The sequence below is a fragment of the Oncorhynchus keta genome, chromosome 11 (genome assembly GCF_023373465.1).
Source record: "Oncorhynchus keta strain PuntledgeMale-10-30-2019 chromosome 11, Oket_V2, whole genome shotgun sequence".
NCBI classification, from domain to species: Eukaryota; Metazoa; Chordata; class Actinopteri; order Salmoniformes; family Salmonidae; genus Oncorhynchus; species Oncorhynchus keta.
Window position 1 is genome coordinate 43157603 of NC_068431.1, and position 15366 is coordinate 43172968.

Sequence of the window (15366 nt, forward strand, 5' to 3'; positions counted from 1 at the left end):
CCTTCTCAGGAGACAGAGACACTGACCTAATTCAAGACCACAACCTATGAGCTCTGTTAATAAAGAATCGCAAGTAGAGTCAATTAAAAAACCACCAAACCATAAACAAAACAAAACACCAAACCATAACAAAACACCAAACCACAACAAAACACCAAACCATAACAAAACAAAACACCAAGCCATAACAAAACACCAAACCATAACAAAACACCAAACCACAACAAAACACCAAACCATAACAAAACACCAAACCATAACAAAACACCAAACCACAACAAAACACCAAACCATAACAAAACACCAAACCACAACAAAACACCAAACCATAACAAAACACCAAACCACAACAAAACACCAAACCACAACAAAACACCAAACCATAACAAAACACCAAACCATAACAAAACACCAAACCACAACAAAACACCAAACCATAACAAAACACCAAACCACAACAAAACACCAAACCATAACAAAACACCAAACCACAACAAAACACTAAACCACAACAAAACAAAACACCAAACCATAACAAAACACCAAACCACAACAAAACAAAACACCAAACCATAACAAAACACCAAACCACAGCAAAACACCAAACCACAACAAAACACCAAACCACAACAAAACAAAACACCAAACCATAACAAAACACCAAACCACAACAAAACACCAAACCATAACAAAACACCAAACCATAACAAAACACCAAACCACAACAAAACACCAAACCATAGCAAAACACCAAACCATAGCAAAACACCAAACCATAACAAAACACCAAACCACAACAAAACACCAAACCATAACAAAACACCAAACCATAGCAAAACACCAAACCATAACAAAACACCAAACCACAAAAAAACCAAACAAAAAACACCAAACCATAAAAAAACACCAAACCATAACAAAACACCAAACCATAACAAAACACCAAACCACAACAAAACACCAAACCATAACAAAACACCAAACCACAACAAAACACCAAACCATAACAAAACACCAAACCATAACAAAACACCAAACCACAACAAAACACCAAACCATAACAAAACACCAAACCATAACAAAACACAAAACCACAACAAAACACCAAACCACAACAAAACACCAAACCACAACAAAACACCAAACCATAATGTTTTGGTTGCGTGTTCTTGTTCTTCTAAATAACTGTCTGTGTTGTATTAGCCTTAGAGACGGTCGACCTCTCTCTCCAAACGAGTGATGTTGTTAAAAGGCTTAGACCAGTGACTAGGCCAGCTCCAAATCTCTGTCAGACCAATTAGAGTGTGTCAGTAATCCTTGGCCTAGCCTGCGGATCACAACAAGGCAGCTAACAGACTTCTATGGACACATAAGAATATTTTAACAAGCAGAGTCCTTTAGCCCTCTGTTCTATAGCCCTTATACTCCTTCCTCCCTTCTCATACCTGCCTGCTCTCATTAGGCCTCGATAGTTTGCTACCAGCTTTCGTCATAGTGACATATGGTATTATGCAAAGGAATTATGGAGTTTGAGAGTGGATATTTATCTAGTTAAATTGTGTGTATTGTACACTGAGTGTACAAAACATTAGGAACACCTGCTCTTTCCATGACATAGACTGACCAGGTGAATCCAGGTGGAAGCTATGATCCCTTATTGGTGTCACCTGTTATATACTCTTCAGTCAGTGTAGATGAAGGGGGGGAGACAGGTTAAATAGGTATTTTTAAGCCTTGAGACAATTAAGACATGGATTGTGTATGTGTGCCAGTCAGTGTGAATGGGCAAGACAAAATATGTAACTGCCTTTTGAACGAGGTATGGTAGTAGGTCCCAGGCACACCGGTTTGAGTGTTTCAAGAACTGCAACGCTGCTGGCATTCTCACGCTCAACCGTTTTCCGTGTATCAAGAATGGTCCACCAGCCAAAGGACATCCAGGCAACTTGACACAACTTTGGGAAGCATTGGAGTCGACATGGGCCTGCTTCTCTGTGGAACACCTTGGAGAGTACATGCCCTGATGAACAGAGGCTGTTCTGAGGGCAAAAGGGGGTCAACTCAATATTAGGAAGATGTTCCTAATGTTTTGTACACTCAGTGTAACTTTCTATATGTGTTGCATGTGAGTACTGAGTGTTATGTTTGCTGTGTTTGTGTGTGTCCACTGTTATGATAGATAGTGAGAAGACCATTGAGGTTCATTGTGATCCATTTTAAAGAATCAATTTCCCTCCTATTCCTGTCCATGACATTTGGCCAAAGGGGTGAGAGGGGAGTATGCACAGATTATATTACTATTTGCCACAGTATCATCCCACCTGACACACATAGACAATCAATCCCATGTCACCCCAGGCGTGGATTTACTTTACCTGCCATCTCAGTCCTGATTGGCCAGGGCTCTCCGTGTGATGGGGTGATGTCATACCCGGCGTCACCGGTACCAGGGGGTGACATAGAGGCTAAAGCATTCCACACGTGTCAATGTCACCAACCGCAACTCAAGTACCTGGGTTAGGGGAACCAGCGAGTAGACAATAATGTGCATTGTTTAAGGAGTGCTTTTAGAGGGTCTGGTGTGTGTGTGAAGCTGGGCCAGAAACTGTAACCCAACGCTACACCTCCTCACACTGCAGCTAGTGGAACGGCTTTATCGCCAGATCAGTTTTCATGGCTCATTCCCTGTGTGTGTGTGTGTGTGTGTGTGTGTGTGTGTGTGTGTGTGTGTGTGTGTGTGTGTGTGTGTGTGTGTGTGTGTGTGTGTGTGTGTGTGTGTGTGTGTGTGTGTGTGTGTGTGTGTGTGTGTGTGTGTGTGTGTGTGTGTGTAATAATGTGGTTTTCTACCTGTGAAGGAGTTACTTTACATTGAGAGATGGCTGCTAGTGTAATCCCCAGTGCAGTGCTTGGATTTGCGGTTGATATCTCATCTCTTTAAGTGGTGTGTTTGCATCACCCCGCTCATGGCATCACACCATGTTCGGTAAACTGAGAAACAGGAACGTAAAGGACATCCTCGGGATGTACTGATTCAGCCCCACCAACGGAATCGTGAAACCACACTTGATCGCAGCAGTGTAATATTCAACATATGCTCAGACAGTCACTGCCTGGTCCTTTTGGCAGTTGTATTAAGATGAGGATGCCTGTTTTGACATTAATTCTTTCATTCATTTATTCAGTTAATTCATCCACTTATTCATTCATCCTTACAAACATTACCTGGGTAGAAGGTGTGCTGGAGTCAGATCTTCTTCCCAGTCAGTGGGCAATTCTATGGTCTCCTGCTTGGTTTTATCTAATGGCATATGTGTGATTTCACATTCTATTTGTCTGTTCCTGGAAAGAGAACCCAGGGCAGTTCTGAAAAGACAGAGGAGATTCACCTCTGCCATCCTCCCTCTTTCACTCTCTCCTCGGATCCTCTCTCATATTCCCCTTGTTATCCCCTCATCCTTCACACCAAAGCTGATTCCCGTCACTACAGCAGAACAGCCTCAGGGATGATTGACAGGCATAAGAAGTAAGTGTATGTCTGGCATAGCTGTTACAAATGACCTTTGGTGAGTGTGTGTGTGTGTGTGTGTGTGTGCTTGTTGATTGCGTGCTGTCTTGCTGCTGGGTCTTTGCAGATAAAGTCTGGTCTTGCTGAAGGCCACCTGTGGCAGGGCGATACACCAGCCAGCTCAGGGAGCTTCTCCAACCCTTAGGCACAAATCCAACACAATTAAAACAAGCAAAACAACAAGCGTGCAGAGAATAGACAACAGGGGAGCCTGGTTGCCTTTCTCCTCGCAATTTATTATATCCTTCTGAATATGTCTGCACGGAGTGTTAATTGTAATTCAAATGAAATATGTATGATTTTGCCCTGTGGCTAGGTTGTTGGTTTGCTGTCTGTTCACCTTGGAATTGTTTGTGTGTGGATGTGTTTGTGTTTGGGTTTGTGTGTATTCATTTGAAATGCTTGACGTTGCCCTCTCACCCGCCTTCGAAAACACCCCATAATTATGCTGTGCATTGTTTCAGGATTGCAAGACTCAATTAGATCCGTGTTCTCAGGAAGACAAGACAATCTTTCTAGGTTCTCTGACCTGGTATGTTTTAAATGTTATCCAGGGGCCAGAATACTGATCCTTACTGGGAAAGCAAAGAGTAGTGTTGTCACAATACCAGAATTTTGACTTATCGATACCAAGGATTAGTATCACGATATTCGATACCGTCACGATAATTGACACCAACATGATACCATGGCAAAAATATGTTTTGTATGTTAGCCAAAGTCACAGAATGGCATTTAATCCAGACAGATCTTTTGAGTTCAGTATCATTACATTGGAAATGTTTTAGACTTTTGTACCATTCTAACTACACATTTGAATGGTAAATATCTTGATAAACTGGGTAAATCAAGATGTAGCCTAGGTCTTTTTACAATACAGGTGAATGCATATTAAATAGAAGTGTGTGAATGCATATTATTATTATTATTAGTTATTGAGCTTGTTTTGGCTGATTTCATGAGGCTACAGATGAAAAACTGTTTACCTTCCATTTGGGACTACTTTTCTTGTACTGATCAACAACATTTGCATAGAATAAGAAATCTCTTATTTTATAAAAGTGTGCGCTGTCTCTTTAAGACCCATAAAGTCATTCACATACAAAGTCAGTTCGAGGCTTGATCAAAGATGATCTTGACTTGGAGAGACGTAAGGCGGGGGAGACGAAGTGAATGAATAACATTTTTGGTGACAATCATCTTTGTAAGCAGTCAAATGTTGTGTTGTGGTACTAGGGTAGTGAATTGGCTTCAGCTGTTAGCTAACAAGGACAGTTAGCCTTCAAAGCTGGACGTTACCGGTATCTTCTTGTATTCTAGTGTTCTAGCCTGTTCTGGATATTGTTTTGGGAACAGTAATTAGCCGTTTCAACATTTCTACATGCCGTGGTGCGTTATTCAAGAGTGTCAACTTCTGTGCAGCATAAGTGATGATGCAGCCCAGACTCCCAGTGAGTTCAGTGGTTCCTCATGTCAGGCTAGATCTAGCAAGACGTAAGCGGAGCAGGGCATGGTGCTCTCACACTATAAGGGGACATCAGCTACACTGAAAGACGGACTTGATCCTCTCTCAATCAGTAGACGACATGAGACACATTTGAGAGAAGTACCAGAAAGTAACAAAAAGTATAGTACCAAGTATCAAGAAAGTGCCAGCGTTTCGGTATACCATGCAACACTAGGAAAGAGTACTGTACCACTTGGCCCTCTGTCCCATCTTACTTCCCGAAGGCCCCACTGATGAAGTGAAGAGGTTATCGATCTTCCCATAGATCAGCCTCTTGTTTCCCTCTACCTACAACCTAATGGGGGATATGGGGTGCAGTGTGTGTGTGTGTGTGTGTGTGTGTGTGTGTGTGTGTGTGTGTGTGTGTGTGTGTGTGTGTGTGTGTGTGTGTGTGTGTGTGTGTGTGTGTGTGTGTGTGTGTGTGTGTGTGTGTGTGTGTGTGTGTGTGTGTGTGATTCAGGGTGAGGCTGACTGGAAGTAGCAGTTGATCGATCTGCGTGCTTCTTTCAGTGAAATTCCCAGCAACACCCATCCAGTGAGGACTGTGTCTAGAATTCTGTTGAGCCAGTGGAATTACATACTGCACTGTAGTCATAGCATCTCTGTTGTATATCATCACTCTTTGTTGTACATTTTTACTATTTTCTACATTGTAGAATAATAACGATATCAAAACTATGAAATAACACATATGGCATCATGTAGTAACCAAAAAAGTGTTAAACAAATCCAAATATATTTTATATTTGAGATTCTTCAAGGTTGCCACCCTTTGCCTTCATGACGGTTTTGCACACCCTTGGAATTCTCTCAAACAGCTGCATGAGGTAGTCACCTGGAATGCATTTCAATTAACAGGTGTGCCTTGTTAAAAGTACATTTGTGGATAGGTCAGTCAATCCGGGAAATGTAATGATCTTTGAAAGTTTCTTCAAGCGCAGTCACAAAAACCATCAAGCGCTATGATGAAACTGTCTCTCATGAGGACCGCCACAGGAAAGGCAGACCCAGAGTTAACTCTGCTGCAGAGGGTAAATTCATTAGAGTTAACCTCACCTCAGATTGCAGTCCAAATCAATTCTTCACAGAGTTCAAGTAACAAACATATCTCAACATCAACTGTTTAGAGGCCTTCATGGTTGAATTGCTGCCAAGAAACCACTACTAAAGGACACTAATAATAAGAGACTTGCTTGGGCCAAGAAACACAAGTAATGGACATTAGACTGGTGGAAATCTGTCCTTTGGTTTGACGAGTCCAAATTTGCGATTTTTGATTCCAACCACCATGTCTTTCTGAGACGCAGAGTAGATGAACAGATGATCACCGCATGTGTAGTTCCCACCGTGAAGCATGGAGGAGGTGTGATGGTGTGGTGGTTCTTTGCTGGTGACACTGTAAGTGATTTATTTAGAATTCAAGGCCCAATTAACCAGCATGGCTACCACAGCATTCTGCAGCGATAAGCCATCCAATCTGGTTTGCGCTTAGTGGGACTATCATTTGTTTTTCAACAGTACAATAACCCAACACACCTCCAGGCTATGTAAGGGCTATTTGACCAAGAAGGAGAGTGAAGGAAAAGCAACCAGCAAGTGCTCAGCATATGTGGGAACTCCTTCAAGACTGTTGGAAAAGCATTCCAGGTGAAGCTGGTTTAACACTTTTTTTGGTTACTACATGATTCCATGTGTTATTTCATAGTTTTGATGTCTTCACTATTATTCTACCATGTAGAAGATGATATAAATAAAGAAAAACCCTTGAATGAGAAGGTGTGTCCAAACGTTTGACTGGTACTATAGGTATGTATGTGGCGGAACTGTTGGTTGTGTGATTTAAGCAGTGTGCCTGCTCCTCTCTCCACAGTCTCCGTAGGGAAATGTGTTGCAGCTTCTCTGGTGTTCTGTGAGTCTGTGAGTTAGGACTCTGTTTCTACACTACAGCATCATATCCCCATTAAAGCTTGATAAACGGTTTAACTCCCCAGTCAGGGCCACTGCAGGCACTGTAAGCAGGTCTGCATACTACAGTAGGTTCAGTTTGCTCCTAGCAGAACTCAACTAGGCTCAGTGAACGTATGTGCCTCGCATACTCCCCTGGCATTCGCTTGAGAAACTAGAAGAAAGCGACAACAGTACTGTTTTTGCCGTGGAGATCTTAATAGGGCAATTGTACATCTAACTGAAATGTTTGGTGCAGTATTTCTCAAGTGGAAAGAAATTGCATGAAAACGAGTCGTCTCTCGTTGAACGACGACAAAAACGTAATCAAAGAATCCCTACTGTTGACCAATCACCGACGAAGGGGCGTAGACTTCGGCTACTGAACTACGGCTTACATCTTGCCAGAAATAATGAACTAAATGTTGTCGTAATATGCTGTATGCACAAACTGTTTCGGATGGGAAGCATGCGGGCGACTTAAAGGCATCTGCTTACTAGATTTGGTTTGCTCCTAGCAGACCTCGGCTAGGCGAAGTGAACGTCTTTGCCTCGCACACTCCCTTAAAATATATTTCCTTGAAAAAGAGGCAATAGTACTGTTTGTCCATCTTGCGACGCCATAGCCAGTATACACTTCTTCAAAATAGTCTGAATTAATCTAAGATAACTCTGGAAATATGTCATTCATTTTTGATGTTCTTGCTTGAGGAGATCATAGTCGCACATTTTTACATTTAACTAAGAGGTTTGGTGCCATATTTCTCCTAACACAGTATATGCGCAAACTGGGACCCATGAGGACGCCTTAAGTCAGCATTGTGTGAACCACTCTTAGCCACATGAAAGAGCAGCCAAATCACAACCTCCTGCTCCTAACAGGCAGTAAAACAGGTGAAATACCACCCACAAATGGCTGCAGTTACTGGACATTATTACCCCCCTGCTTTTCCCCCTCCAACCTCTCCCCCTCTCTCTCTCTTAGATCATCTGTTTTTTTTCTATCCTCTCAAATTCATTTTCCATTGCATAGCCCTTCACAGTTTTCACAAAAATACAGTATAGATACACACCACACAGAGAATCACACACTACACACACTTAGTTCAGCACTTAAACCCTTTAATGCCAAAGTGGATCTGGTGAAATAGTAAGCATACCTACAGTATAACCTGTACAAATCTCCATCATCAGTAGAAACATTGAAGCAAATTAGTTCAATCTGGAGAGATGAGGGATGGAAGGATAGAAGGACTGGGGGATGGAGGGAGGCCGGAATACAGAGCTCAGTCAGGAGACTTGTGTGTGTGTGTGTGTGTGTGTGTGTGTGTGTGTGTGTGTGTGTGTGTGTGTGATGATACTCAGAGTGGGACTCACAGTCTTGGTGGACTGGAGTCCCATGCTCCTTCTCCACTCATAAGACATTTTTTGAAAGAGCAGAGAACAGAGCATTACCCCTTCATTCTGCCCACTGCCTGTCCGGCTGCCCACTGCCTGTCCGGCTGCCCACTGCCTGTCTCGCTGCCCACTGCCTGTCCCGCTGCCCACTGCCTGTCCTGCTGCCCACTGCCTGTCCGGCTGCCCACTGCCTGTCCCGCTGCCCACTGCCTGTCCTGCTGCCCACTGCCTGTCCTGCTGCCCACTGCCTGTCCCGCTGCCCACTGCCTGTCCTGCTGCCTGCCTGTCCCGCTGCCCACTGCCTGTCCTGCTGCCCACTGCCTGTCCCGCTGCCCACTGCCTGTCCCGCTGCCCACTGCCTGTCCCGCTGCCCACTGCCTGTCCCGCTGCCCACTGCCTGTCCCGCTGCCCACTGCCTGTCCCGCTGCCCACTGCCTGTCCCGCTGCCCAATGCCTGTCCCGCTGCCCACTGCCTGTCCCGATGCCCACTGCCTGTCCCGCTGCCCACTGCCTGTCCGGCTGCCCACTGCCTGTCCGGCTGCCCACTGCCTGTCCCGCTGCCCACTGCCTGTCCGGCTGCCCACTGCCTGTCCCGCTGCCCACTGCCTGTCCCGCTGCCCACTGCCTGTCCCGCTGCCCACTGCCTGTCCCGCTGCCCACTGCCTGTCCGGCTGCCCACTGCCTGTCCGGCTGCCCAGTTCCCATTCTGCCAGCCTCTGCAGCTTTGCACCACTTAACCAGCAGAATGCTAATGTGTTATTCCTTAAATAAATATCCCCGGATATATATATATAAAATAAATAATTTAGTAGGGAGGGTTGAACCCCATGACAGACCATGGGAACACTTCAAAGCCTTCTTTAATGAAACACACTGGACCAGCAGTGTTCTCTTCCTCTCTCTCTCAGAGATCCAGAGATATTCTGTTACAGTCAGCAGACCAAAGGGCATCGCTGCGTTACTGTGCCGACAGCAGGATCAAAGACTTTGATGCAGGCTTCTGACAAACAGTAGTTGATTAATAGCTAGACCCGGCCGCTTCGCAAGAGAGAATCGCCCATAATCGCTTTAGCTGTGTTCAATATGATCAAATTCCTTCAGCAGGGTTGTAGATGTTTCAAAGTAAACATCTCTCTCTCTCTCTCTCTCTCTCTCTTTTTCTCAATTTAAATTTAAATTCAATTTCTCTCTTATCTACATGGAGAAAGAGCCTTGGAAACTATAACATAGTCCATATTGAAAACGGCATTAATAGCATTAGATTTTCCCTCTTATAGTCATATTATAGCTCAGAACATACTGATATCATACTCTCACAGCTGTAAACCAATTGTTGTTTTCCTAGTGGGGGTTTTAGGGAAGATGTTTTTACTAAGATATGCCAAAAACAAGGCCTCTGTTCGTCAACTCGGCTCACTGCTGTGTTTTGCCTCCTGGGACTCCGGGCCCTTAAACAATACAGAAACGTTGTGTCTGCCCCATGACAATGTGTGTTAATTAGAATGTCCGACAGGATTACAGTTGGTACAATCACCGGCACAGCAATGATAATGCACTGTGTCTAATTACTGTAAACCTACTGCTGCTGCTGAAGGGAACAACTGCTGAGACTGATATGTACTGTAGGTACTGCTGGATGTGTGCATTAGTGGCTCAGTGTGGCTTCCTAATCATTGGAGATATGTATAGCTAGTGTGTGTATTGTATGTGTGTAAGAGATTTGTGTCTGTGTGATTAATATAGTCTACACGTAGTTTCTAATTCCCCAGACTCTAATAAGCTAGTTCTTCTGATACATGCTTCCTCAGAGTGCTACAGCTTTGTGTGTGTTAAAAGGGGTAGGCCCAGGCCTATGGGCGATGGGTAGTGCTGTGGTCATATCCAAGTGGGAAGGTGGTATTTGCCACATACGAATGGGAAATATCCGCTTGAATGCTCCTCCAACTGGTAATTACTAGTGGGGAAACTCGTCTATCATCCATGAGCTCCAACTTCTCCCACATTCTGACCTCTGACGTCACTTACTATGGAAATTACCTTGATAACAGCATTTCCAAGACATTATTTATAAAAGCAATCTATTCGTATCTTTTTTTAACACTATAATTTGTTTACAAGCATTTGATAGCTGTAATTTTAGTTTATGGTTGACGCAGCCTGTTGGCCATTATTTGGCAATTAGCCAATGGGTTCAAAGCACGTGAACTTCACAACTGGTCATGACCACCTTCCCACTTGGTTATGAATGCAGCATTAGGCTCAGGGTGGATAAGGCTGAGAAATTAATTCATGTGACGTTTAATGTGACGTTAATTCGTGTGATGTTTGGGACATGACATGAGCTACTGATTGTCATTGTGCTTGTGGCCAGGGATTGCTCCAACATACATGCAATGTACATCTCATGTCATATTTCCTCTTTTCTCAGGCTCTCGTCTTCGTCAGGATGACTCCCCTCCCCGGATAGTGGAGCACCCCTCTGACCTCATTGTGTCCAAGGGGGAGCCAGCCACCCTCAACTGCAAGGCGGAGGGGCGTCCTGCCCCCACGGTGGAGTGGTACAAGGACGGGGAGCGTGTGGAGACGGACCGGGACAACCCCCGTTCCCACCGGATGCTGCTGCCCAGCGGCTCCCTCTTCTTCCTACGTATCGTCCACGGCCGACGCAGCAAGCCAGACGACGGCAGCTACGTGTGTGTGGCCCGTAACTACCTGGGCCAGGCCGTCAGCCACAACGCCTCGCTGGAGGTAGCCAGTAAGTAATGCTCTCTGTCTGTCTCGGTGGTGGTGGTGGGTCAAATCTGTGTGGGTTGTTGTATCAACTACTAGCAACAAAGTAGGCATGCTGACGATAGCTATTTGCTTTATATCAAAGGATGTAGATGGAATATATAGATGTAAGTGATGGCTATCACTGCTTTATAACACTGAAGTCAGTGTTGTTAATAATTACAGAAATCAGTCATTCATTAGATGTCTGGATACGACATTCTCTTAAAGGAGAAGTTTACTCCAAATCCATAAAACTCCCAAGTGATTCCATACATTGAAACTAGATCAGTGGAGTTTGCCCCCCCCAACCCTCCTCCATGTAGTGATGTACTGAAACAGCTGAAAAATAGGTCACGTGACTTGTGATGTTGCTGGATGCAGGCCCCACTCTGCACGTTGCCAGTGAATTAATTATTCAGAAATCCACGATGTGTGGCCAAATTCATTGTTTTATTGAAAGTGTGTGGCCAAAGAAGCTATTTTTGTTAAAAGTACTATTGGTTTTGAGTCAGGAAATGTGTACTTTTCCACCTAAAAGATTTGGCATTATTTTATGTAGCCTGACTGCCACAGCAGTGGAGATATGCGCTCTCGGGAATCCCTTCTTCGTAGAAACTGCACATTATGCCCTTATTCACAGATGCATGTTTTTTTGGGGTGGCGAAGTAAAGACAGCATTACACATTAGATATAAAAAATAAACAACAATCTAGAAATATGTCTAATGACGAAATACTTGCAAGTGAAGAAAAAGACTGCTGGAGGGGCGCCGATGGTGTCGTCAAACTGTATTTATTCAGACTAAGAATTGAGGCAAACTGAGCTTCAGGTGGCCTCCGCCCCTCTAGCCACCGAAGCCACAGCAAGATCTGGTAGCAGTAGCTGCCTAGGATCGACACAGACTGGTGGTGCAGTTGGGGCAATTGCGCTCCAATTCCACAAATGAGGAATGTTTGTGCTGCAGAGAATTCAAATAAGTGACTACAATTCTTACAGAAACCTAGGAACGTAATGATGATGAGAGCAGTTAGTCTGCTTTTGCGACCACTGAGATTTATCTGCCCACATCAACGGTCCTGAAAAAAATAAATGGTGACGCACCCCTGTTCTAGCTGGGCCAAATGGGCAGTTATCTAACGAGTAAGTATCTAAACTTTTCTTTACTGAATGATCGCTTATCATCAACCTCTATGAGCGCAACCGTTAGTGAGTTTATTTTTTCACATTAGCCCCAAACACTATTTAATCATCACAATGTTTTTGGTGTATTCTATTCTGCAATGTAAGGTGACACAATGTGGGACCGAACACAAGCTTGCTCTTGCTGCCAACTCTTTATCCGCTTTTTGTAACTAACTTTACCTGCGATATGTCTAACTCTTATCATCTTTTTCACCAGCTCCTTCTCTCGCCCCCAAAAAATGTAATCTGTGAGATCAAGCTCCGTGTAAGGGCACGTCTCTTAATCATTCATTTACTGGCAATGGAACAGAGCGAGGTCTGCATCCGGCAATGACACAAGTCATGTGAGAGAGAGAGAGAGAGAGAGAGAGAGAGAGAGAGAGAGAACTCCACTAAACTAGTTTCAATGTATGGAATCACTTGGTAGTTTCTGTATTTTGGGTAAACTTCTCCTTTAAAGGAGGATGTTCAAGGTCACCAACCACAGGACCAAACGAACCCAGTCAAGAGCCTTGGACCAGAATAGACCATGAAGTTCTCTGATGGTGATGACAGGTCTAGCTCTCACTCTCTCTCTCTCTTTCGCTCTCTCTATCTTAGCCTTTGAAGAACACTGTGTTATGTCTTTGGGGGCAACTAAGGTGACTACAGCCCTGCCAGACAGAGAGACAGCTTGAAATGCCAAGGTTTTTATGAGGCTGCATCTGAGCCTGCATAGACTTTACCTGGAGACATTCCAATGACACTAATAACTCAACTGGCCCCTTACCGGACAGTTGTAACTATCTGCAGAGCATGGCAGTCTACCAGCCTGCCTAGACAGTTTATCTAGGCTGTTTATCCTTTTATCATTGTTGTTTGTTTTCTTCCCTCCTAACGCGGGGTCAAACAAGGTGAAACACTAGCTTGCATTGTTGTAAAGTCCTAATAGATATATTCTCTCTATAGTAAATGTGAAATACACTGATTAATACAAAACATTAAGAACACCTGCTCTGACCAGGAGAATCCAGGTGAGAGCTATGATCCCGTATTCATGTCACTTGTTAAATCCAATTCAGTCAGTGTAGATGAAGGGGAGGAGACAGGTTAAAGAAGGATTTTTAAGCCTTCAATTGAGACATGGATTGTGTATGTGTGCCATTTAGAGGGTGAATGGGCCAGACACTAAATGTAAGTGCCTTTGAATGGGGTATGGAAGTAGGTGCCAGGCGTGCCGGTTTGTGTGAAGAACTGTAATGCTGCTTGGTTTTTCATGCTTAACATTTTCCCGTGTGTATCAAGAATGGTCCACCACCCAAAGGACATCCAGCCAACTTGACACAACTGTGGGAAGCATTGTAGTCAACATGGGCCAGCTTCTCTGTGGAACGCTTACGACACCTTGTAGAGTCCATGCCCCCAACGAATTGAGGCTGTTCTGAGGGCAAAAATGTGGGGTGCAACTCAATATTAGGAAGGTGTTCCTAACGTTTTGTACACTCATTGTATGGTCTAATTAGCAGTTATTTTGGCTTTAAAATGATTTTCTATCTAGTTTGATCCTTTCTTCTGACTTTATAACTACCTGTACAACCCCAGGGAGAGAGAGAGCAGTGATCCTCTCGTCTGACTTCATAACTGCCTGTACAACCCCAGGGAGAGAGAGCAGTGATCCTCTCTTCTGACTTCAGAACTGCCTGTACAACCCCAGGGAGAGAGAGAGCAGTGATCCTCTCTTCTGACTTCATAACTACCTGTACAACCCCAGGGAGAGAGAGCAGTGATCCTCTCTTCTGACTTCATAACTACCTGTACAACCCCAGGGAGAGAGAGAGCAGTGATCTTCTCTTCTGACTTCATAACTACCTGTACAACCCCAGGGAGAGAGAGAGCAGTGGTCCTTTCTTCTGACTTCAGAACTGCCTGTACAACTCCAGGGAGAGAGAGCAGTGATCCTCTCTTCTGACTTCATAACTACCTGTACAACCCCATGGAGAGAGAGAGAGCAGTGATCCTCTCTTCCTGACTTCATAACTGCCTGTACAACCCCAGGGAAAGAGAGCAGTGATCCTTTCTTCTGACTTCAGAACTGCCTGTACAACCCCAGGGAGAGAGAGCAGTGATCCTCTCTTCTGACTTCATAACTACCTGTACAACCCCAGGGAGAGAGAGCAGTGATCCTCTCTTCTGACTTCATAACTACCTGTACAACCCCAGGGAGAGAGAGCAGTGATCCTCTCTTCTGACTTCATAACTGCCTGTACAACCCCAGGGAGAGAGAGCAGTGATCCTCTCTTCTGACTTCATAACTGCCTGTACAACCCCAGGGAAAGAGAGCAGTGATCCTCTCTTCTGACTTCATAACTACCTGTACAACCCCAGGGAGAGAGAGCAGTGATCATTTCTTCTGACTTCATAACTACCTGTACAACCCCAGGGAGAGAGAGCAGTGATCCTCTCTTCTGACTTCATAACTACCTGTACAACCCCAGGGAGAGAGAGAGCAGTGATCCTCTCTTCTGACTTCATAACTACCTGTACAACCCCAGGGAGAGAGAGAGCAGTGATCCTCTCTTCTGACTTCATAAATGCCTGTACAACCCCAGGGAGAGAGAGAGCAGTGATCCTCTCTTCTGACTTCATAACTGCCTGTACAACCCCAGGGAGAGAGAGAGCAGTGATCCTCTCTTCTGACTTCATAACTACCTGTACAACTCAGGGAGAGAGAGCCGTGATCCTCTCTTCTGATTTCATAACTACCTGTACAACCCCAGGGAGAGAGAGAGCAGTGATCCTCTCTTCTGATTTCATAACTACCTGTACAACCCCAGGGAGAGAGAGAGCCGTGATCCTCTCTTCTGATTTCATAACTACCTGTACAACCCCAGGGAGAGAGAGAGCAGTGATCCTCCTGGGTGTATTTCATCTGCCCTTCGCTGTCACTGAAACAGCCTTATTACCAACTCCCTTTCCAACATTGATATAACAGCTTCATTTTGGATACTGCGTTAAGTGC

At 44.5% G+C, this 15366-nt stretch overlaps 1 protein-coding gene across 3 annotated transcripts in view; it reads left to right on the forward strand.

The window, feature by feature from the left end:
* LOC118390299 (roundabout homolog 1-like) overlaps nt 1-15366 on the forward strand; it is a 222119-nt gene that overhangs the window by 81749 nt on the left and 125004 nt on the right. For all 3 annotated transcript variants that reach the window (XM_035780734.2, XM_035780736.2, XM_052457255.1), the window contains one exon: nt 10843-11169. In XM_035780734.2, coding sequence (XP_035636627.1) covers nt 10843-11169 — 327 coding nt within the window. The remainder of the gene's footprint in view (nt 1-10842; nt 11170-15366) is intronic.